This window comes from Dromaius novaehollandiae, chromosome 2 (genome assembly GCF_036370855.1).
Source record: "Dromaius novaehollandiae isolate bDroNov1 chromosome 2, bDroNov1.hap1, whole genome shotgun sequence".
NCBI classification, from domain to species: domain Eukaryota; kingdom Metazoa; phylum Chordata; class Aves; order Casuariiformes; family Dromaiidae; genus Dromaius; species Dromaius novaehollandiae.
In genome coordinates, this window is record NC_088099.1 from 161,175,967 (window position 1) to 161,201,484 (window position 25,518).

Sequence of the window (25,518 nt, forward strand, 5' to 3'; positions counted from 1 at the left end):
GGTTGTGTGGTTACTGGCTATATGATCTGTTTATGTTTACATCCGTTCAGTTGCACCATTTATAAGGGAAACATGAATATTAAGTGGTTTGTAGAAGGTGGATCAAAGTACGAGCATATTTGATTTTGATGTTAAAGTTTACTTTAGAAAATGTTCTGCATCAAGGGCATTACATTTTTGACCCCTCTTCACACTATAATTTTCCTATAGAGCTAAAATTGCTTTTCAGGGAATGACTGTATGCTATAAGAAGAGACAGTATGAGTCTAGTCTGGGGACATCAGGCAACTGGTGTGCTGCTCCCAGTGGGCTGTGAACCTGCTGTCTGTATACTCAATCTCTGTTACCTTCTAAAGCAGCTTTGAGTCTTTTCTATCTGAAGTATTTTCTGCATCATCACTGATATATTTGCATGTTGATGATGCAAAATGGCTCCCTAATTTGAAAATCAACATTATGAAAATAGCTTTGTTCTTTTTCTAGCTTCTTTATAGATAAGTGTGAAGTCTTGCTTTTGTTCTGTGAAGTAGCTGAGAAAAAAAACTGCTAAACAGAAGCACAGCATGCATATGTTTCCAATGAATAATTAGCCTCAGATCCAGATCACTCGTGAATTCTTTATTACTTTTTTTCTTACAGACATTTCCATGTATTAAATTTTGAGGCCATGCAAATCCCTTCCTGGAGCAACTTATACCATTTGCCTTTGTAGCTTAGATCCCAGGCCTACAATCTTGAGGAACACTTGCAGCAGTTTCTCCCTCTCCTGTTCAACAGGCAAAAATACTAATGACTATTAAAACAAGCTTTGGCTGGCTGAACATTTAGTAGACAGTTCCCATTGGTGGAATTGGAGGAGATCCCTGTTCTATACACTAGATATTTTAAGCTTTGTGCTCTAAATTTTTCTTAAAGAAAAAAAGAACAGATTTACTTTTTTTGTTTTTTCTCTCTCATTTTTTTTCTCTTGCTTTCTGATTTGGCCAATAAGCTCTAGAAAATGGCCTGATCCTTTTACTGTGGAAATCAGTGTTTCATTCAGCAGCAGCAGACCCTAAGTCAGGCTTCTTCCCACTGCAGAACACAGGGTGCAACTATTTGCAGGATATTTCTGTAGGTGAAAAAATGTACCAGAAAAAAAAATGTTCACCCAGAAGTCCAAGTCCCTAGAGGTATACTGGGCTCTGGATCAATGCCCAGTAAGAAATCTTGTCAATCCTAGACGACTTACAGTAAATTTAACAAAGTGCGAGATACATGGTAGCTTAAATTGCCAAAATTATGCAGCCAAAGGGGGGGGGGGGAACAGGAAAGCAGTATTATATTGGCATGGCTGATATGTGCTGAGCATGCTGAGGGTCCTGGGAAGCTCATCTTGGAGCAGGAGCCAGGCACCATGTCAGCAGGGAACCGTGACCCCAAGCTGGTCAGCTGTGTTGAAAGCACTGAACTGAGGCAGCTGTGCTGCTTCTGGGACCCAAGGTCGTACATTTTCTTTTTTGATGCTGGATGATGCTGGGTAAGATGTACCCGCTGGTTCGTGGCTGGGACAGCCAGCACGATACTGAGTTGTTCTGTGTTGAGACCTTCTGAGTTTCCTGAGGCTGCTAGCCTATTTGATGGACCATGCTAAATTTTTACTTGCAATGTATGAATATGTATGCATGTATGTTAGAATATGTATGTCAGAATTACACACCTGTTTATACACCTGTGTGTAAAGGATAGTATACACATGTGGATACATTGTGTGGTTATATAACAGTCAAATATACGTGACAGAGTTGAGAACTTTTTCAACGTAGGGAAGAATTTTGAACTAAAGGAAATTCAACAGACAAGTGGATTCTTACTGATTTGATTATTTGCTGCTTTTCTATATGTGAATTCCCTCAGCTGTCATTTCAAGGTTATTTTTATTTCTGCTACAGATAGTTACTAGACAATTCAGAAGGATATTTGCTTGTATAAAAGGCTAAGCTGCTTATTCCTGCTTTCAATTATGAGATGATTTTTGGCAAAAACATTTGCAAAGTGCTATTGGTTATGTGGCATCTCCAATTACTTCCTTGCAAGCTAAATATTATTTTGGCCTCGGGCTGAACAAAACTAAATATTATTTTGCTGATTACATTGTGTTTCAGTGCAGCAGAAGGATAGAGTGGTGAAAGCTAAAGGAGAGAGAATATTAAGAATATAAGGACACAGCTGTCAGCTTTAACACAAGGTCTATTCATTTCTTCAGCCCATAAATGTTAACACCTTATGTCCCCCGCTTTGCAAAGAGGGGAGTAACATCTACATGACAACTATGGTCCATCAGCTGTGGACCAACATTTAGACAGAGACAGCACTATACTTTGAGTGTTAAAGGTCTAGAATGATCTTTCAGAAAAAGCATCCTAACGCTGCTGTCTGTTCAGCACAGCCAGCCGGGCTGTGCTGCGTCACCGGAGGCTCGTACCTAGCTGTGAAAATGTCTCCTCACTCAACTGAAGAGAGGTGCGTGCGGGCTCGAGTGCAGCGCCAGGAAACTAGCCACGTGAGAGGGCGGCGGTACGCTGGTCTATTTGCCTTGGACACATCAGTCACGCTGCGGGAAATGATGTCTGCGCAGCATGCAGGCGTTGCATTCCAGGCGCTCGCTTTACGTGTGTAACATGCTCTCCTGGAAAATTCAGCACCCCAAGCCACTGGTGTATTCACAAAACTCAAAGGATGGAGCGCGCTCCTCCAGCACCTCCTGTTTGCTGGGTTACTGGGCTGCCCATCAACCGTGGCTACTGGAAGGCCTTGTCTTGCAAATTTATAGCAGGAAAACATGCCGTGATTTCTATCAAAGCTGTAAACCCTGCAGGGGTAAACAGAGTGGATTAGCGAACAAAATCCTCTCAGAGCACTGTTCCTTGTAGTATTTCTGCTCTGGCTGAACCAGAGAATTTGCAATTGCTCTAACACTGGAAACTGCCCTAATGCACATCACAGGAAAAGGAAGCTGTCTGGACAACTAGGACTATAGAAAGTTAGGAAAGGTGCTCACCATTTTCCAGCTTTGAATGCCAGCTTCAGCTATTGCAATAGGGGTGTCTGTTGGATAGGTGGATATGTTCAACATCAGCACTGTGGTGGAAGCTGATGGTTATTATGTTACAGATGCTGGCCTTCAAAAATGATCAAAAACCTAAAAAAGTAGCAGCTATTTGAAACAACAGGAACAAATAAAATCTGAATGTCAGATAATCGTGGTTTTAATTACTAAATTTTGTAACTCAGAAACTGAATTTTGAAACTCAAATTGAATTTTGTTTTCTGATGCTTTAGTTTTTGAATATATACTTTTTTGTTTGTTGTTTCAGCACCCTCTGTGATACAACTATTAGGACTTTAATCTGATAGGCACTGTACAGAAACGTTCTTGTTTGCCCTTGCTAACCTGCTTGTATTTTCTTCGTATACTTATATCTTAAAGTTCATCTATCTCTGTGTTGTTATTCCTTTTCCCATTGAGAATCACTGTCATCGTATTTTGTTGTTTTTTCTCACCCATTAGAAAATGCAATTGTTGGAGAAAATCTCATTGGAGCATTCATAAAACAGATTGAGGAGGGTGGTTTTCTGCTATATTTGGACTCCAAGCAATTCATAGCTGATTCTTTCATTGATTTTCCCCGGGATGAAGAGTTTGATCTGTCTCCGAGAGTTCAGCTGGGATGTAGAAGTGGATTTCAAAGAACTTCCTCTCCTGGGAGAACTGTTCCAAATTCACAAGGGTGTGGTATGTCTCTGTTTAGCTTTACCTTCTTTGATGTTGTTGGGAAACAGTGTAAAGGTAAAGTTAGAAAATCATCGAGGAACTTCCATTAATGGTTAATATGTGAAAAACATAAAGCATCAATGTGAATGACAAATCTTAGGATGGATGGGAATTAATGCTGCTCTTACCATTCTCATTCTTCATTGCAGGTGGATTTGAACCAATGACTTAGAAACAGGCATCACGGGATTGACATTATATAGAACATTTCATAAACATTTCGTAGGATTCTTTGAATCTGTCTGGTTTAGGTCTTTCTGTGTTGTATGTGATTCTTTATGAGAAGATTCTACAAACATAATATAAGTCAGTGCTTGAGATGATGATACATTACCCAGAATAGAAACCTAGCTGCAGATATGGCAAAAGTCCTGAGACTGAATTCCTGGGCTATGTCCCAGACAGCTGGAATGAGAGGACTCGGATGGAACCTTTCTCAGTGTTGGCCAACACCCAGACCTGATTGCAGTTCTGCTCTCTTTTCATCCTCTTTCCTTGTGTTTAGTCTGCTTCCCTGTGATGGGCTGCTTTTCTGTCAACATCCTGCTCAGAGCTGCCAAACCTACAGGATCCCTGTGGCTGTTCCTAGCACTCTTGTATACCAGGTCACTCTGCCAAAGGTCCTTCACCTTAACAGCCCTACTCCTGTTTTTATCACCATCAACCCTGCTATAGTGCAATGCCAAGTGTTCCCATTTGCCCACTTATCTCAGTGACCTTATATCTTAGTAAGTCCCAAAATGACAGAAGTGAGTGTGACTAGCTTTTTGAGGAACAAGGGCAGGGTGTACAAGTTCTAGGTATAAAAGCAACAACAGCAGGTCTTCAGTCAGTTCTCCAGAAAGGGGAATATTTTCAGCTGGGGAAATTTCACAACTGTGCAACTAAATTTTGAGAACTGGTTTAGAGACTCTAAAAACAAATTAAAACACAGAAGTACTTAGTGCTGTGCTTGGTATGGTAGTTCTCTTTAGCTAGGAGAGATTTCTGATGCTTGGCCTGTTGCAAAATCAAATAAATACATGAAGCATTTTCAATTGGTGCTGTCAAGGGATCTGAATAAGACCAAAAGAGGAAAGACACATGCTGTAGTGTAAAGGTATCTCTGTAAACTTAAAACCAACTAGCTTAAGTCAGGGAAGCTCAGTTTGAACATACCGTGTTTGTGGATTTTTGCAGCTACGTTGCATATTTATGCATTACTGCAGTTAAGAGAAAGTGAGTATAAAACTAGCTCAGATGTTTCCAAGCTGCAGTGCAATCACTGTTATGGTTGCAGTGTCGATATACCCAAAGTGAAGTTACCTCTTTGTGCACAAGCCTTGACTGCTGCCTGACTTCCACTATAAACTTATGTTGAAGGAAAGAGATTATAACTTTCTCCCATTGTCCTTTTCATTAGTGCCTCATAAGAGTGACCTCAGAGGTCAGAATAAATTATGGCATGTTTTTCCTACACAAGATACCACTGACAGCATCTTTTGTTCATTTCACTATCAAGTTGTCCTATTTAATGTTCTTTCATTAAAGATGTAATAATAGTTCCTTATGATGCTAACTCAGTAGCTGGAATTAAAAGTTGGATTTTTTCCTTTTTTTTAACTTCTCAAACTGTCACCCTTTGACTCTTTTTGTATGTTAAAAAAGAGAAGAAAACAGACAATGCAATAAGTAACAGCACAGTGCCAGATGTTGAGGATTGAAGGTCTTACCTTGCTGTCAGTTGGAGTACTGGCAGACTTTTGTGCTTCTTTGTTGTTTTAAACGTTATGTGAATTGAATCCTGACAAAAGACTCTGAGATAAAAGCCCAGAATTCTAAGAACTTTTCTGTGCTTAGCCACTATGCCTGTTCTCTCCCCCCGGGAGAGTTTATGCGGTGTCTGGTGTAGGTTCAGCTGTACAGTTTTGTAGGTGCCATCTAGGTCCCTTGGTAGTCCCTAGGAGGATGGGTGTGGTTGTGGAATGGCTAAATCATCCTCCTATAGAGCTGGACACCTAAGTGCCAGAGTTGGGTGGATTCCGCATCTCCATATGAAAGGAATAAATTATACTAGGGTACATTCTTCATACTAGTGGTTATTCCTTTTATGGTTTATCCTGGCCTTCTCTTGAGGATTTACTATTAAAATGAATTTATTGACAGGGGAAAAGCAATAGCAGATACCAAGAATGGTGTGTGCTGTATTTGCTTTAGTAATACCATGATCACCTAGAGAAGAGATTCTAATCAGGTTAAATTATGAACTGTGTCATCGTGTATGAAGTATTTGTTTTCTGATGGGCAAAAACTTAAAACTAATCAGGAGATCTTCTAACTCTATCTAGCCATTTCTTTCCTCCAGCTGTGGTTGAACACTGATACTTTTAAGGCAGGGACTTAAAAGTAATCAAGTCATGAATCAGTTCTGAACTGCTGCAGTTTTCAACCTGGAGCGTTAAAGGCAAATTAACTGCAGTTTCAGTGCATTTTTGTAGGCTGGGCCACTTCAGATGTTCGTTATGTAAACGTGCTATGAGGAAAAAGGTTAGTTCCTGCGGAGAATCCGGAGAATGTAACAACTTGCAGTTACTTAACCAGATGTAGTGTTGTACTGATTAAAAGTATCATTATTATTATTAAGTAAAACTTATCACTCAGAGCAAAAGAGCTTACAAAGGATTGGATCATGCCAAATATTTCATGCCTGGAATACGGGGTTCTAGAAAGCAGTCAATTCATTTGGTTTGTAAGTTAGTTCACATATTTGTACCATCTAACTGGAGGAAAAAGGCTCTTGGTAGAATAGTTTATCATAAAAATGCAGAAAGGAGACGGTGTTTGGTCTAACCTTTGGCAGAGATTTAATGCTTACTGTAAGCATGCTGCTGGATCCTGTTTTATATAGTAGGAATGCATTTTGTATTCTAAAAATGAGATTTATGAGTTCTATTCCAGGTCCTTCTATGACACAGATTTTTTTTAGTTTGCAGTATGGGTATGCAATCTGGTCACTTATCCCGGCTAAGTCTGTTTCTCTACCAATAATAGGGAATAATGATAATTTGTTGTTGAGAGTAAAGTATCATTTCAGATCCTGGTCTTATTGATTTGTTGGTTTTATTTCCCTTTAAATAACATATTCCCTTGCTTCAGGAGGCAGGATCAACTCTTGGTTGTGGTGGCTTTCCTGTGATCTCAGTAAACTTAGTATTCTCCTTTAGAAACATGCAGCCTACGTGTAACTGCCTCTTCATCTCTCATGTATTTTTCCATCTGTTCATCTGTTGTGTTATGTTTGTATCTATTGTTGCCTAATACTTTCATGTTTTCCTGTCTGTAAAATGTCTAACTTTTACAGTGTGTTAGTTTTTCTTGTCTGACATTTCTTCTTTGTCTCGGTGTTACACTGAGTGACTTGACCCCTAGGTATTTATAAATATGGTTCTTTAACAGTTCAAGGTACAAGATTTATCTTAGCTATATTTTAGAGGGACAAAGGCCGTTATCTGTGCTAAGATGCTAGTGGAAAAAAGTGTGCTGGAATCTGTCCAGGAGGCAGCTTTATGAACTCAACCCCTCCCTCCACTTATTTCAGGAAGAAAGCCTGAAGCCTGTTTGTTACTTATCCTTGTTTTATTATATTGTTCTTTGATGCTTTCTTTTATTATTTAGAATGCTTGGTAAGCTGTATCAGAACTGCTTTGAGAAGAGAATAACCCAAATCAAATAAAGTGCTAGATTTATAGCTGAGCTGTCAGCTTTAAACTTCATTTGTAATAATCTGGATCAAGACTCTGATATCCCAAAGTTTCCCAGTATCCTAGAGGAAAGAAAGAGCAATGTAAGTGTTGGAAAGTCATCAGCTGTGATACTTCTTGTTGTGTGCAGCTGTGCATGCCGCATGCTTAGTGCGGTGAGAGCTTATCCTAAAGTGAAATGAAGCTCCTGTCAGGAGTGGTGTCCCTTACAAATCTCATGTGCAGGAGTAAGGGGGGGGTGGGGGTGTTTTTTGTCTGTTTTTCCTTTTCCTATTTTAGGGATACAAAGTTTGGGTCCAGTGCTTTTGCTTAGCCCTGAGGTTTTGCCTTAAGGTTATCATCTAGCTTCTTATCTTTGTAAAAGGTATGAATATTAAAGCTTGAAAGAGCACAATTTGGTTTGTCTGACTTCCAGAATCAAACTTAACCTCTACATACTTATTTTGAGTATATGTTATAGTGGATGTGATATATGGCTTCAAAAGTTGTAGGTTCTAGAAAACATGGATATCTGCACCAACACTTTTTTCTGTTCTTTGTACTTGCTCTGTTAATCTAATGTATGAGACAAAAGGCAGCTTTGTTTGCTTGCAGTGTGATAGGAGACACCGATATTACTTTTACATCACGACTGTAACTACAAAATGAGGAGGAAGTTTTGAAAAGCTTGATTTGTTCTTTTTTAAACTCCAATTGCTTTAATTAATGTCTCCCTCATCCTTTCAATTCTGCCTTCAAATTAGGCATGCATTACTCCTTTCGTTTTAGTTTCTTCTACTGTTGGTCATGTGGAATGAGCATGATCCTTTTCACATTCATTGGAAAATGTCTTTAAAATGTATCAAGCACTCTTGTGTATTAAATAATATGCATGAGAAAGGAGACGTCTGTTTCATCCAGGATTTTTTGGTTCTGTAATTGATTTTCGATATGTGTTAGGCTTGGAGCAATTGCCGTGATACCTGCTTAGGAGGAAGTTTTCAGTCCCACAGTTGTCTCTAATCCTGGGTTCTCCCACTGGACCATTTAGAGCAGATGAAGGAAGAGGTGGTGGTTTTTAGACTAGCTGTCTTTTTAATCTATTATCATTTAGGCTTTCCAGTAAGTTAAATTAATTTAAATTCCAGCATGTTGGCCAGAACAGCAATCTATCATAAGGGTTATAGTGGAGAGGGCCAATTTTTACATTAGTGTTGTTCTGTTTTCTGATATGGGCTTAAACTGCTGTCAAGATATAAGGCAAAAACAGAAATAAAGTTTTGCCCCTTGTCAAAGTCCCAAAATATTTGATAGTGTTTTGAAGGAAATCTACATCTGGAAAGCAGCTGTGAAATAACAAGTAAATATATTGTCCTGCAAATGTGTGTGCGACTCTTCTGCTTTAATGTTCATCTGAATGATCTGGAGGGAAAGATGCTGTTGCATGACCTTCCAGAAGACAGAGTTTTCTCTGTAATGTGCAACAGGTCAGCTGGAAATAATGCTCTTGAATTGTTCTGCAAATGATATTTGTGCAGCTTAAAAATATCTTTTTGTTTTGTTTTGGGGTTGTCATGTGCACAACTAGTTGATTTTAATCCTGCCATTACTGTAGAGCTTGGAATTACTTACCAACAGCTTCATTACCAGAAATTCAGAATGAAAGTATTTCCATATGGTGGTCTTCTGAATGATGTTTTTGGAATTTCTGCTCATAGGAGTCTTCCTGTTTCAGTCTATAACATTTGTAGTAGTTGTGCCATTTGCAGCTAGGTTACCTTCATTATATTTCACAATCTATCCACAAAGCTCATTATGTTAGTACAAATGGATCTGACAGTGCTCAGTCTAGAAGTGAGGGCTGGACTTGGCATTCCCCAAGAGCTTGATGTGCACTAACTTAGGAACGTTTTGAGGGTGATCTGAAAATGAAAGGTCTTGTTCTATATTCCAGTCATTGGGTTTTGATGAACATTTAAGGAGTGTTTACCTGTGTTATCCCACTTAAAAATATGTACATTAAGGGTTTGAAGTCTGTGGCAAGTCTACCATGGTGATAGATACCCCCATACGTGTGTGTGTGAGAATGTCTGAACTGGTTGGATTCACTAAGAGTAATAAGGTTATTCTTTTTGTAGTTGTTTGTCCTCCAGGCAGTCACTTCAAGGATGAGGAATGCGTTCCCTGTCCTCTTGGCTACTATCAGTATCAGGCAGCAAGTTCCTCTTGCATCAAGTGTCCTATGGGCAAAACTACCAGCTCCTATGGGGCATTCAGCACTGAACACTGTAAGTTGAACTCATTTTTTCACTTATCCTTTGTGTTGCACCTTCAAATAACTAGTGGATTTTTTTCATATGTAAATTAAAAAAAAAAAAAAAACAAGGTGAGGGAAAGAAGGTGAGGGGGAAGCTGATCCTCCCCCTGGGGTTTTTTGGAATGGATATGATTTCTTCTGCATACGTTTGGACATTTTTCAAGGACAGAACAAACTGTCTGGTGTTTTGACCAAAAATGCATGAGAAATGAGTGGTCAGTCTCATCCAGGATGTTGTGGTTCTTTAAGACATGTTCATTGTCCTGAGGAATGATATTTGGGTATTCACCAGTATCAGCTAGCAACATCTTATGCAGGTTTACTGGCGTTTTCTTGATCACTGATGAAGTCTGGTCTAGCTCCTTCCCCTGCTTCAGTACAAGTACTTTTCACAAAGCAACTATTCATTGATCTGTTAACTAAAGGTGATGTTTAAATGAGTTTACATGAGCTATTTTTGAACACAGTTCTACAAAGGAAGTCCAATTCTAATTTGGTCTGCAGCATTAGCCTTTGGGTCAAAATAAAAATAAGTAGTGAGATTAGGTTTCTTGATAGCATCGACAAGTAAACAAACTGTTTTGCTCTTTTTAATTCATGTGTTAGGTGAGATGAAAAACAGGTTTATGGTAATACACCCTTTATCCAACCATCAGTTAGCTTTTGGCTGAAGAAGACTTTAGGCTGAGATTTCTGCATCAGCTATTTCCAGTGTACATACTGGACTCCTGTACTTAGAGCACACTCACTCCTTGGGTGAAGTCTGAAGACTTTGAATTAGCTGCCATGTGAAAAAGGAAAATATTGACTCAGGAACACAGCACAGGAAGGTCGGAGGGCTGAAGTGTTCTGCTCTTTCTGTTTATTCCATTTTCCTCCCAGAGGTTGTGCTTCAGTGCTAAGGCTGGTTGAGTTGCATGTAGAGGTTTCCCAAATTACCTTAGCTCGTAGCTCCATGTTTTGAAGTAAAGCGATGCTGATGTTGGGACAATTTGGTATGCCAGAGTAAATTCTGGTGGTTCCTTCATACACACATAGACCACCCCTGCTTCAGCAGCACCTCTGAGGGAAAGCCCTGCAGGCATCAGGGTGGGGAAGCCCATCAGGCTTATCGCACCTGAGGTCCTCTACGACTGCCTGGACTGTTGTTCAAAATTCCAGATTTTCTTCCCTGTGGAGCTCAGATGTCTAATTGCTTCTAAATCTTTAAAAGCACTGGTATTCAGGAAAATGCCACTAATTCAAATCAAAGCTCTTCATGCTCTAACAACAGAGTTTGAGGACCTTTTGCCCTGAAAGGGAGGATTTAAAAAAATGAACAAAAAAAGGCAACAATTGATGTAGTGCCCCTTGTGCTGTTGTTCATAACATTTTCAGGTTCCATTGCAGTCGGCACTGAACAAACCTGTTTGAAAACACTGTTCTTCCTCTGTACTACTTTGCTGTATCATACTTTGCACAATGGAGATGTGATTCATGGCAGAGAATCCTAAAAATTGCTGAAATATGAATTACAGTAACAGCAAAATATTGAGACTATAGCGTGTTTCAAAGCATAAAACTGCAAGTTATAGCTCAAGTTTTAAGTAAAGTCTGTGCTGTACTTGGAGCACTTTTGTCCTACTGGTGCACTGAATCCTGGTGACAGCAAGATCAAACTGTCTTTTTTGTGTCACTTTTATTTGTTTTGTTTTGTTTACTTGTAACAGGTATCACTTACTGTCAGAGCAATGAGCAGGGTTTACAGTGTGATGAAGATGGCCAGTATAGACCTTCCCAGCAAGACCCTGACACCAAGAAATGGTTCTGCGTTGATAGCTTTGGAACAGCACTGGGCTGGACTGAAGCAGATGATCTGCTTACAGACCGCCAGTGCCTAGGTAAGTGTCAGAAGAATTTTTGGATGCCTTTTGACCCAAATAAGTGAATCCTCCTGATGAAAAGACTCTTTGCTCAGAACAGCTGGCTTGCCAAGCTGTGGGAATTCACTTTCTTATAGTAACGGCCTTCTCCTTAAGCCACATTTCTCCTCAGTTTTGTGTTGCTTGATGACACTGGGGAAGTTATTTCCTGTAAGGGAAGAGAAAGAAGCAGGTTTCTTGCACTCTGAGATAGCTGACAGCTTCTGATATATGATGATCTCCTACTCTCTGCTTGGAATTGTGAAAGAGTTATGTGAGGGGAGAGAAGCAGACTGATGGATTTCCTTGTAAAATTATCACTCATCAGCACGCTCATGTGAAATAGGCTGTGTTTGAGAATGACCTCACAGCCACGGCACAGCGTCGCTGTCTGGGCTGCTGCTGTGCGGTATCTCACTGGATGAGCACATCCTTGCAATGTGGGGAAATTTGCTTCTGCTTGAACACAGTTACGAAATGCCAGTTGTCAGCGAGGAATAGTTGGAAAGAAGTTAACCATTAGATTTTTAAAAATTATTTTAAAACATTTACCAACTTAGTACTTGAATACTTATCTGCAATGGAACTGGGTTTCAGGTGACATGAAATAAAACAGATAACACAAAGGTAGGGTAGCAGGTGATGCACTGGAAATCCAAAGAAAGAATAGAACAAAATGAGAGCTTGATCAACTGGGTGTAGCTCCTGCAGTCATAAGTTAGTAACCACAGAAGTCATCCATCAAACAGTTCCCAAACTGTCTGTAATAAGTTCTAACTATGCCTCTCAGCCCCAAAGCTTTTGCCTTGGCCTCAGATTAGTTCTTAAGAAGATTTTACAACTCATCAGATGATTGGAGTTGGATTTAATGGAATATTCAGCTTAGAAACTGATGTCATGGTGTGCTCTGAGTTAGGCAGTGTCTTATGACAAATAAGCTGAGTGGAAGGGCATGAAATGAAAGCCCTTAGCTGTGAAGAGGTTGCAAAACTATCTTCAGTTAAATGTAGTGGGCTCAGAGATTTGCTGATCCTATGTATACGAAGGCAAGGCATTGACCTTCAGTGCTGTCAGTCATGGGCAATTGGGATGTTTCTTTGGAGACAGGACTCAGTCACAGCAGAATCGGGCTGCTGGTACTTACCTTGAGCCCTCCTGCTGACAGCCACCCCAGTCTTCACAGCATGAGCGTTTGTTACTCTGTCTGGGAAAGACCACTTGTGGATATCTGTGCTTGTTTTGTGTCTCATGCTGGAAGAGTTGACGACGAATAAATAAAGTTAAAAGTATTGACAGTTTAGGGGTTAAAAAAAACAAGAAAAATGAGGACCGATTTTTTTTTTCTGATAATTAAGAGAGTAGTTTTTAATTGTTTGTTTCAAGAGCATTCTGGGCTTCCAGAAAGCATTTTATAAAGTAAAACATGATTTTTACTTTCCTCCTGCCCTTTCTAGTTCCCTTAAGTAAATTCAGCATATGGCAAGACAGCAGGGTCTGAAGACTGATCTTGCTTTGAAAAGAGTTTGGTGGTGAGGTAGGGTCAATAAATAACCCAACTGCTCTATGTTTCTTGAGACTGCAGTGGGAGGAAGAATTTCCTTTTAAGAATGCACAGTGCAAAGCTGTAACAACCCATACTCACACTTACTTTTCTCACTCTTCTTATATTTTAAGCCACACTTGATATTTGCCATAATAACAGGGATGGGACCTAGAGCTTTGCTCCTCAGTAACACTTGTGCCTGTCATGTGGGATGAAGAAGGATTTCTGCTACACATTGAGCTTGTGAAACAGCTGAGTAGCTATATTACTTTTGAGAAGAGGGCAGTGGTGAACTAATAAGCTCATGAAAATGGGAGCTGGTAGAATATTTTTCATTCATTTTTGTTTTTCTGTTTTTTTTTAACAAAGTAGCTTTTTCTTTTCATCTTACTTTAAACTAAAAAATGAAATTCAAGAATAAAAAAAAAAAAGCAGCTTTTCCGGTAGTTTTAGTGTTTTGTTTAATGTTTGGTTACGCTTTCTATCTTCTCTTTACTTTTCTCTCATCCTATTGTAGGAGAGAAAATGGGGGCCTGGTATTTTAAGCTTTTAAAAATATCATTTTTAAGGCATAATTCAAAATAAAGATGAGGACAATAAAAATAAAAAAAACCTGCAGACAACATAGAAATACTTCTTTCCAGTTTTATGAAGACCTGTGAATTCTGTTTTTAACCAGGCATCACTGCAAATTGCAGATGTAGGAGGAAGTTTCGTACAGAATTAGGCTCCTGCTTATATTTTGGGCTCCTATATATTTTTAGGAAGGAAAAAGCTTCCAGCTCTGTGTACATAATTATTCAGTCCTCTTCCCAGATGAGCTGGAGTGCAAGGGGTGGTTTTCGTGTTTGTGTGTGTGTGTGTTAAATGTTTTGCTAACCCTTATGTTCCTTCCAAAGAAATGACAGTTTTATCAAAAGCACCTGCTGACTCAGCCCCTGACAACAGTGGACATTTGCTTCATATTATTTCTGACTGTTTTGCTGTGAGAGTACAAATGGTTGTTTAAAAAATTTATCCTTGACTTTTGTTTTGTGATTTATCCAGACATTTAAGGGAGAAAGTCAGGCATGGGATCCTCCTGCTGGATCTGTGTCCATGTGCACAAGGGAAAGAAGGAATAAGCCTCCAGTTCTTCCATATGCAGATATCTCCCACAGGCTGAAATCCGACCAGGACTCCTGCTGCTTAAGTCTTTTAGGTCTAGGCCATGCTTTGGAGGCAATGAGTCAGAAGCCTGTGTTCATTTGGAGCACTTAGAGGAGCGATCTGGTCAACACAGGGATGGTGGAAAGTCAACACATTCTTCCTTTCTCCTTTATATGCTGTGCTCATGAACAAATGTTAGTGCATCGGCTGGTGGACACGTTGTACCAGAAAAACCTTTTTAATACAGGTAGTTGTAATCAGAGCAGGGTGGTGGTGATGCCACTGCTTGTGCCTTTGCCAGGTGTTAGGACCCCCTCAGGGCACAGACTGGACCAGACCTTCCGGAGCTGAAATCAGATACCTCACCCCATTTAGTGACCTGTGGGGTTTGCATCTCTAGACCCCACGAGCTTTTCCCAATTTATAAACAGCGTTGCTTGTAGGTTGCTTGTTGGACATCCTTACATTCAGGTGTAGTGGGTCCAGTCCAGAGAGAGCAGATAACAGGGTTTGGCACATAAAGTGTGAGTCTGAAGCTAAAGGTTGAATGAGTCCAAAAGGAGCATGAGGGCTGTACTGCCTTGAATATATCCCTGAGCTTGAAGCTAATGGGGACTGCCAGTGTTATGCTGCTATACACAAGTAATAAAGCTCCTAGATTTTGGTTCTAGTCAACTTCTGTTGGAGGTGGCTCTTATCTCAGTGACTGTTTTGCAGAACTTTGATATCTCCATTGACTCAACGGTTGGTTGTGTGCCATGAACAAGTAATGGGAGATGGCTGGTCTGCTGTTGGAAGTGAAGTCTCACTTGGAATATAAACCCCCGATGCACCCCTGACTAATTGTTTTTTAAAGATCTTGTGACACATTTTGGCAGAGTAGAAATTATATCCCCAGTCCAGCTGCTTTCTGCATTGTCAGTGAATTTAGATGAGTTTACTTAATAAGCAAGCCTACAAAAATCTTATTTTTTTCTTTCTTTCTAGCTAAAGTCTCCTTGTCTCTCTGAAGCATTGGAACTGATTATAGTATCTGTTTTTCAGTGCTCAGAAAATTTGACAGAGTCCCTGCCTCCAAACTGATTTATGGGTCAGAAGAAGCTGTAATTCTTCAGTCTCAATCATTTGGAGGAGATCTGCAAAGTCCAGTTTTGCAGTGCATTTCAGGTGAGGAAAACTCTCAGCAAATCTGTGAATACAACACTAACCATCACTGAGAAGAATCTTTTTATATGATGGGCTAACAACTATATTCCTAGACAAAAAATGTTTCTAGCAGTTCAGCACCAACTCATTGCAAGTTGTTTACACTTCTGGTGACCTTGGTTCAGGGAAGAGATTGCTCTTTCTTTCCAGAAGTCCTCTCACTTTATGTACTGCTTTAGGCAAATCATCTGACTTTAAAACCAGTTGATATAGTTTGCAGTGTGGATGAGGGCTAAGATTCAAACCAGGAAATATTCATATAACTTTTCAGATGTGCAGGCAAAGGAAGGATTAGGTGTTCAGCACATGTGAAAACCAAAGTCTTCAGTCCTTCTCAAAGTAGTGGCAAATACTGGCAAGTAAAAGAAAAATCACTTTTGCTTATGTCAGATACTCTGAGTGCAAAGGTATTCCTATGCAGAGCTTTACAATGTATGTATTATAGCACATTTGGACACATCATGTTTTCTGGTTTATATTGATTTAAAGTCATCTAAAGCTAATGGAATTGTAACACTGCTTTCAGGGTGCTTTGGATCAATGCTTGCCTCATGTCTCTTAATGCTCAGATTTCTGAAGAGAGGAAAAGTGGTTTCAAAATAACACCCTGACGGTAGTAACACAGTTGGCCTCTCTTCAGGACAGAAGTCACCGAAGTTTGACAAAGTCAGTGTCTTTGTATCACATACTGTAGTCTAGTTGGAGTAGCTAGCTCTCAAGCTAACAGATGATTTTGAGAAGCCTTGCATGTTACTAGAATTATTTTCTTGCACCAGATCATCCCCTAGCTGCCTACTGCAAGGTTTCTTGCACCTTCCTCTGAAATAACATGAACTAGAGACCCTCAAAAGCAAGACACCAAGATGAGTGGACTGTGAGCATGAACTCAGGGAGGGAAAGATGCCCTTTTGGCAAGCGATCTGATTCAGTATGCATGGCCTGTGTTTTTTATTATAAGCTATGCTGAACTAAGTTAAGGCTGGTTTTTATTTTAGCAAAGTCTTTGTGGGGAATTAAGAGATAAATTTATATTCACCTGGCAGTTCTACTTTTAAAATGTTATTGTTGAGGTGCTTACTGAATGGTAAGGGTTAGCCCTTCCATCTCTGCTCCCCTGCAAAGTCGGACAGCTTTGTTTAGATTTCTGATGATATTTTGGTCTAACCTGGCTGACTTTTGTACTAAAGAGACTGGGAAACAATCTCGCATGCTGCTGTAAGAGCAGAGCTGTGGGAGCAAGTAGTGGTGTCACCATCTGTCTGCCATGGAGTTACTGTCTTGCACAGACGTGATGGCAAAGTGGTTCATGTGGCTGCTCTCTGACTGCCTCAGGCCAAATCATCCAGCAGATGTTAAACAGTTGAGTAGGTGGTGAGACCCAACTCAGCTGTTTGTATCAGTGGATGAAGAATGTTGAAACAAGCTTTTCTATCAATTAAAGTTGATTTAAAAACTTATGCTGGTGCTAAAATAGTTGAAAGCTAAAGTTCATTCACCCAGTGAAACTCATGTGCTTGCAGTTAGATATGGGTATGAAAAATAGGTGACACTAAACAGTGGAATATGTAGCTGATATTGTATATGTGAAATGCTAAGAAACGTAAGGGTTTTTTTCTGTTTTTCAGACTGTGAGAAGGAAGAAGCATGTGGTTTTGCAACCATAACGTCTGCTGATACTCAAGTTTTGTGCGAATTATACAGTGCTGCTGAAGTCAACTTCAACTGCACTACATCTGAATTGGTAAATATGATGATATTTAAAAGTGTGTGTTTAACGTAATGCTATAGGTTCAGTTTAAGTAGAAGGCACCACAAAAGAATAGCAGGCTGTTACCTGACTTACTTGGATACCACTTTTGATTATGGTAGTAATAAATCACTGGCAAGTTGGTAGAGAACTACACCCAGAATTTCCCAAAAGGCATGTTTGAATTCCTCAGTGTTTGACTGAAACACCACACAGCACTTGTTTTTTAAAACATGCTGAACTCCCACAGTCAGATCAGGCTAATTTAGAAGCGGGGCGGGGGGGGATTAATCTGAATAGTCAAAACCAGAAGTGTCTAGGTCACTAATCAGGTTACCTGAAGCAGTCATTTCTTAATCCCTTCTTGTAATCTAGGATTTGAATCATATACTCTTTAGCACATCTCATTAGCAGCTTCCTGTCCGCTACTTTTTATGCACAGCAAAGTAGCACTGAAGAGTTGAGATGTCCGTCTGACAGAATAAAAAACATCAGCCCTGGGCCTGAAGGAGTTGTGGTGGCTCTAATGTGTGTGCACTAATTCCTCCCTCTCTGTTTCTGACTAAGAAAGGAAAATGCTTTTTAGGAGAGGAAATCAATTAGGTTGCATTTATCGTGCATATCTATTTTCTGTCCCAGGTGCAAGGTGTCTTGGAGAACTCTGCTGCCACTAGTGTTGGCCGTCTCAGTTGCCTGCTTAACATCCGAAATCAAGAGGGGGATGCAGTGATGGTCTATTTGAAGAAAGGTACGAGATGCAAATCAGTGGTCTGATGTTAAACTGCTGTGCTTGAGCTTGTAGTTATTTCTATATAAGATGATGATGAAAAGTGAGGAGATCATCTTTGTTTATGAGGACAAAAGTCTTTTCAGAGCTAAACACTGAACAGTAGCCCAGCAACCTCAGGAAATCTTCCCTTCAGGCTTGTTTCCTAGAAATAAGGAATGCTGCTTTTGTGAGCCATTCTGACAGCTTTTTTTGGCAGATAGTCCCACAAAAACTCAAATTCTATCCAGTGCATCTTTATTTTATATAATGTTTTGTTGTACTATGTTTTTTCTTTATTGAACAGTTTGCTATTTAACTATATAAAGCATTATTGTAGACCAGCTTCTACATTATTTAACAGTTTAGGTTCATTGGTCTACTAATATGCCAGCTGAGAAATACCCTGCTCTCCAGTGAGTCCCAAAGTGATTCAGCTGAACTAATGAATGTTGTAAGCTTGTGGAGTGTGTTTTGTTTGCTTGATTTTTTTATCTTTACTATGGTTGATCCCTTTGCATGTTTCATCAATTGTGTGCCCAACTTTGGGCTGTATGCCAAAGTCCAAGATAAGACAACCGAATAACAGATTTTGAGTCAAAACACACTGTTGTCACTGGTTTCCTATTTATTTTTATTATTAAAAATAATAAGCAGCTGAGTATCACTTGAAATAAGACAAGCCCCTTGAACTCATTATAATCAACACTGATACCAGGTCTATTCTAGATTTCTGTTGAGGCTGATGATAGATACAGGATAAGATGAATCTTGTCCTCTTAAGTAGTCCACAGAAGCCATAACTGTAGATGTGGTTATGCTGGCCAAATTAGGCTTTTTATTTTTTTTAACTAGAGAAGTTTGTGTTATTACTACCTGGGTGTGGTTTATTGTAGTACTTGAAAGTGCAGTATGATCAGTCTAGTTCTGTATGTCAAATTAGGAGCTCTTTGCTGGTACAACAAACTGTTTTGCCTACCCTGGCAATGTGTTCTAATGAACTACCCAGATATAATTCCACCAAACCTTTTGGTGATCTTATCTTTCGTTTGAAACCCAGAGTTCAGAAAAAGGATTTTTAAGGTTGAACTGTTACCGTAAAACTTTCAACCAGCCTCAGTTTGCAGGCAGTCTGAAAGCATCATGTCTCCTTCTGAGCTCTTTTGAACGTTTCTTTCCTGTTCTGTCTACCCAGGACAAGAATTTAACTCATCTGGACTCAAGATCTTTGAAAGGACTAATTTTCAGAACGTGCTTTCTGGTGTGTATCGCTCCCTGGTTCTCTCAGCAGCCAGTACATCTCTGACTGACGTGCAGCTCTTCTGTCGGCAGACTTGCAGCAGGGACTCTTGCTGTGATGGCTTCATCCTGAGTCAGATTGCACTTGATGGAGGTATTGTATAAACAATGCAAAATTAAAAAAAAAAAAAAAAAAAAAAAAAAGGCAAGAGAGAACTAGAGCTAACAAGCAAGCAAAAAAACTCATTGGATAGAACTCATTCTGGGGCTGGAATGCCCCAGTGGGGCTGGGGATTACATCACGCTGGAGTGCCAGCAGCCTGCCTCTACATCATGGATGTTTTTTGGTGTAGATAGAATGTGAGCAATGCCTGAGTCTGACCTGTAACAGCTCTATCTTCTCCATTCCTCTGCATGGGGTTTTTCACTTGCAAGGGACAATAGTTACCTAACCTGAATTCAGATGTTTGCTGTGTGGAGAGAAAGACCTGAACTAGTGAGCTTCTCACGCTGCTTATAGAAAGCATTTTGGAAAGATATTTCTTTTGACCTGCTTTATACATCTGCATTGGGATCAGTGGAATCATTCCAAAAACGCTCCTTTCTTTATTTAACTAGGCCTGGTTGCCAGAAGTTGGTGCCTTTCAGCTGACTGGGGAATTAACAGTACCTCCAGACTGCTTGTAGTGTAAATGGAAACCAACTTCCCTTCTGGAGCAGGAAAAGAGGATATTAAACAGGGCATTATGTCAGGTTATTGCATGCGGAAAAACTATAATCTCCTCAGTCTGGGTGTCTAGCTAGGACATAAAGCAGGAAGGAGTGGAATTGACAGAGTGCTTGAAGCGTTCTGTGAACAAAAGTCCCTAAAATGATTAAGTATTCCTACCCATTCCATCTTTCCAGCAGTAAAACAATGTCTCTTCTAGTAGTAAGAATTTGCCATGCTTTCATAGTTCTTTTCTTCCATGTACTCATCTACATGTTTATATATACATGTTCATGTCACTCCTTACACACACTATAGGTATGTTTAAATAGAAGAAAGAAAATCATCCTCCTTCCCCAAGCACAACAAATAGAAATAAATGAAAATACCAATGCATTTCTCAAATTAAATTCCAGATTCTGTCATCATTTCTCACATTGACAAATGCCTTACTTGCTCAAGGACATCGGTAAAATTATTGCAGAAGATGGTTCCCCTCAGACAGTGTTTGGTTTACAAACTCCAGCATCTCGGATCACATCACCAACTTTTAGAAAATACTCAAATTAAGGTTATTTTTACAGCTTTATTTTTCCCCATGCATCTATGCTACAGTCTTAACTCCGTAGGCATAGCTTATTACTTTCTTCAGGGTCGGTCTTCATGCATTGTAGATGTATTTGTTCAGGATCAAATATAATTCTTGGGTTTATGCACGTTTTCAGCTGTGACTTTTCTGGTGGTGCAACTACTGAGACGAGTCATGTGCATGAGGCACAATGTCTCTGTCTTTAGTGAAATTCTAACAAAGTATCTTTACCAGGACTGATTTTCTTGGCAGGTTTTTTTAAGTAACTTTTGTTATAAAATGTCAAGATGAACAATCTTTGATATTTTCAATCCTTCTTATTGTACTAGCAGTTTTATTTGCGATATAGCGAGTTTACTGCTTCATATTTGTGGGTTAAAATTCCTGATGTTTAGGTTTTATTTCTGTTTCTCATTGCTTAGGGTTTTGGCTCCTGTCATTTTAGTAATGGTGCTACGTACCAGGAATAGGTTTAACAAAGCGTTCGAACAAACGTTATACACTTCAATGTCACTAGCTCAGTTATTACTCTAGTTGTTCGGCTTATTTCTATGGAAATCAGGACTAATAGAGTCATCAATCTAGTTCATTTTGTTAAGGTGTTTGAAAAGCAGAAGAACAAGCAATTAATGGTTAGCTTGAAGATTTGCAAATCACAGTTTCCTTGTTCAGGTAAAGGCATTAGTCAGACTAGCATTTTATTAAAAAAATGTAGCGTGTTCAACATCTCATGTACCCAGCGCATAAAAAAAAAAAAAAAATCGGAGGGCATTGTAAAACCATAGAAATGGCTGAACTGCGGCAGCAAGTACAGAGCAAGAGTTGACTATGTCTAGACGTTATAGGCACAGACGGAGTGCCAGCACACCTGGTTTCAAATGGTGCTTGTTCCCCAGCCTCATGCTACAATGCTGGGGAGATTCGCGTCTGTACTGACGGAAATCAGGCGCCAATCCAGGAAGCCATCTCAGTTAAAATGTGTATGCTGCGTTGGTTCAGAGCCCAAGATTGTAAGACCGCTAAAATATTGAACATGTGTCTCCTGGTGCTATAAAGTGCCTAGAACACTGTTGGGCATTATCAGATAATAGTAATAGTATATTAAGTGGTAGTAGTACGTGCCTGAAATCTCCGAGAAGCAAGTTATAAATGTTTGTTTTAAGTATGAATATCTAACATTAGTGCTCCAGTTTGAAAGTATGGCTCTGATTTTCTTTTTGAATAGCAATACTCACAATACTGACAAGAGTAGCTATCTTACTGAAGTAGATTCAATTAACATTTATAGAAAGTGTTGGGATGCTTGGATGAAAAGCACTATGTTTACAAAAAAATAAATCAAAAATGAAAGCATTATTGGAGAGATACAACTCTTTTTTCTGAACCTAGGTACCATTTTGTGTAGTTTGGTGAGTTACCCAGATGTACTGCTCTGCAATGCAAATGACTGGAGTCCAACAGCAAAGTCTGTCAGAGATGGAATATGTAAAGGTGTGAGCTATGACGAAAAAGAGAGGATGTTTTCCTTCACCCTTGGAGGACAAATATTCAGTGGAAGTATGTCAATTAGTTCTTAATTTACATTGCTTTTGTTTGATCTTTTTTTTTTCTATAGACTCTGCCTTTTTCTACAGTCCACTCCTGTACTTCAGTGGATTTTTCTCAAATAAATCCATATCTGTAAAATCATAAGGGAATAAAAATACCCTAATCAGATAGATGTTTTGTTAGATGGACTCCTTCATACTTTACTGTAGGAATGGTAATGAAAGTTAAGAATGTGTTGCTTTAGTACATTACCTTGCAACACTTCCAACATTTAATTCATGCAGGTTCAAGCTAATAATCTGAAATAAAGATGAACTTTGGAGCAAAGACAAAAAGATTTGCTCAGCCTCACACAGAAAAAGCAATGTTGGAAAATGGATTTAAGCCTCGGCATCCTGGGATGCCAAATAGCATGGGAGTGCCTGGGTGTTTCTTCCTTCAGGGTCGTTGCATTGTAAATAGGGTGATACATAGTCTAGTGATGTGCTTGTAATGTAATTTCTGAGCATTTTAGTACTCTTTATTTGTTTAATTTTAATGGCTGCTATAACAAAACTTTTTTCTTTGTTAGCTTTCAACTTGGCAGAAGAGGGAGAGAGAAATTTTACCACTTTCCAGCACGTTTATCTGTGGAGAGGTGAGTTATCTCCCAGGACTGATTATAAAAGCTTATGATGAAGCACAACGGGTGGTGGCAGCTAAGTAATCTATAAATACCACTTTTTAAACTGAAAGTATCATTCTGACTTTATCCAAAATGAGACGCTGTTCTGGAGTCTTTTTTTAATGCAGACTGGTGTTACCTGGAGTAATTCTGCTTTTGTCAGGTTCATGACACAGGTGTAAATCCCTGTATCTGAGGAAAAATTATGATTTATACTTTTTAATGTCTGTGAAAGATGGTATCATGGAGACACTTGCCTTTGTCTCAGTCTCCAGGTACCGTAACAATTTGGCATTTTGTAGGTAACTAGATGTGTTGTCTTTATTAGCTTGAGTTGCTTTTAGCAAGCCTACTGTTTGAATGTCACAACTTATTTTATTTAGCAGGACCTCCATAAATGATGTGCTACTGCTCTAGAAATACACACAGAGCTTCTAGAGCCCTGATGCTGAATGCATAGTAATTATAGATATGACATTTGCTTTCATCATCCAGGGTGCTTTGGTTTTGCCTGGGGTTACATGTAGATGATATTACTCATGTTTGATTCATCAGCTGGTGGAATTTCCTAAGGAATTTTCCTGATGGATGCGCTTCTACTCTAAAGTGTTTGCTAATGTTAAGGAACGAAGAATGAGCTTGTCTTGTGGAAGAAAGGTAAACAGAGTAAATATTAACTTTAATTCCTGTTGCATTCTAGGCTCTGATATGGTCACCCGGATTAAAACCTCTGCATGTGATACTACTGCTTTTGAGATGGAGAATGACCTGATGTTACCAGGTATTATAGCAAGGGCAAGCAGAAAAAGAAGCAAAAGATAGCGTAGCGAGGTGCAGAATTTAACCAGAGAATATCATTTATTGTCATATATGTATCATAATAATTCAGGTATTGTCAAGCTAAACTGTTTCCTCTTATTGTAGGAATTAGGACACAAGTTATGAGAAAGATATTCAAAATGTAAGTCTACTGGAAGGCGCTCCTGCTTTTCTGGGTTTTTACTCTCCCATGTCCATCTGCTTTTAAGGCCAAGCTAAGCTAGAAATGAGAGTGTTAAAATGTTCTTTGAAAGCTTATTCTTTCTGGCTTACTGAACTGTAAAGACTCAGGAAATGTTGTTTGGTTCAGAGAAACTTTCAAATAAACCCAGGGGTCAAATTCTTAGCTGGGGTACATGGGCATATTGACAGCTACAGACAACATGACTGTAAATAAAATCCTTAAAGGAAACTAAGGGCAAAACTGCAGTCATAGGCATTTATTCTGTGCACGTTGCATGTGAGGGGTCTGTTAAGTTCTCTAGCTCCTCTCTTATTCCAATGTCTGCTCTTGGTTACACTAATGTGTATCCCAAGTCATTTTTATTAAGTTACTAGAGCTCCTTTGAGTCTTCAGCAGCATAATCACAAGAGAAAGAGCAGTGGAGGTTAATGAGAGTGTCTTGGTTCATCTCTAATCAACTGTAATCTTTGCTGAGAAGCCTCTGTGGATATCTGAGCATATGACTTAATGCACCTAAAATGCTAACACAAAGTGAATTCCTGATTTTGCTTATGCAGTTTGAATGGAAGGTAAAATTCCCACTTACCTAGTGGTACTCCCATACAATTAGTGGTATTTTAAAGTCTAGACTTAAAAATGAGAAATAACTGCACTTAATGTATTGGGTGAAATTCTCTTGCATTTACCTGCCAAGACATGAGTGCAGGCCCTCAGGGTTCTCCATTTTGCCTGCTGCAGCTGATGATATCATTAAAGCCTAGTTATGTAAGGAATGCAGCTTCTTCCTCCATGCTTTAGGTGCGGGACATGACAGAAACTGTTTCAAAAGAAACTGAAGGCTTGAAATTAAGTCTTGAGAGGTAACAAGACTTATAAGTCACCTTTTTTAAAGAGATAGTTATGGACACATTTGGTAAAATATCTACACAACTTTTATTACTTCACGATCATGTTTAGAGCACATGGTAATATATATTATTTTATGATAGAAAATGCAAAGCCACTGTGCATTCCCAGCATGTCAGCAGATGCTTCAGCATTTCAGCTGCAACTGTGTGTGTCTTGCTTTTCCATTTTTCATTTTCATTTGGCTATTTCAATACCTGTAGTATTACATAACAGGAAATCACCCAACTGGTGATGAGACATGCTGATGGCATGTGATAAAAAATAAGGTGTTTATGAAGAAATTGGCAAGAGATCAGTGAAGAGTGTCCATTTGTCTGAATATTTTAGTTGGACCCTTATTTAGAGAGACTGATATAAAAAGAGCCCGAAATAGTTAAGGTCAGTTCAGAGGGAGCTCAGGTCAGGTATAACAGCATACACATCTAAAAATCAGAGGCAGGGGACAGAAAGGAATTATTTAGTATGTTCTGTGGAGCATAAATAGGAGAAATGATGTTAATTGACTGTAGGAAATATTAAGCCTGTTAAGAAAGTGTTTAGCCCTGTGAGATGGAAAAACTTCCCAAGAGAACATAAGGAAACTGTTGTATTTAGGATTAATAAAACTAGTTTGGTTCAACCTAACTGTTGTACACTAACTGTACTAAATGGTTGCAGCTGTTTTACCATGAGATGAAGAATCTTATATCCTTAAC

General features: G+C 39.2%; 1 protein-coding gene across 1 annotated transcript in view; it reads left to right on the plus strand.

The window, feature by feature from the left end:
* TG (thyroglobulin) overlaps positions 1-25,518 on the plus strand; it is a 162,912-nt gene that overhangs the window by 34,450 nt on the left and 102,944 nt on the right. The window contains exons 20-29 of the mRNA XM_064507891.1: positions 3,551-3,775; positions 9,672-9,821; positions 11,560-11,730; positions 15,488-15,610; positions 17,275-17,390; positions 18,036-18,144; positions 19,358-19,555; positions 22,089-22,256; positions 22,819-22,884; positions 23,612-23,692. Of these exons, the coding sequence (XP_064363961.1) occupies positions 3,551-3,775; positions 9,672-9,821; positions 11,560-11,730; positions 15,488-15,610; positions 17,275-17,390; positions 18,036-18,144; positions 19,358-19,555; positions 22,089-22,256; positions 22,819-22,884; positions 23,612-23,692 (1,407 nt within the window). The remainder of the gene's footprint in view (positions 1-3,550; positions 3,776-9,671; positions 9,822-11,559; positions 11,731-15,487; positions 15,611-17,274; positions 17,391-18,035; positions 18,145-19,357; positions 19,556-22,088; positions 22,257-22,818; positions 22,885-23,611; positions 23,693-25,518) is intronic.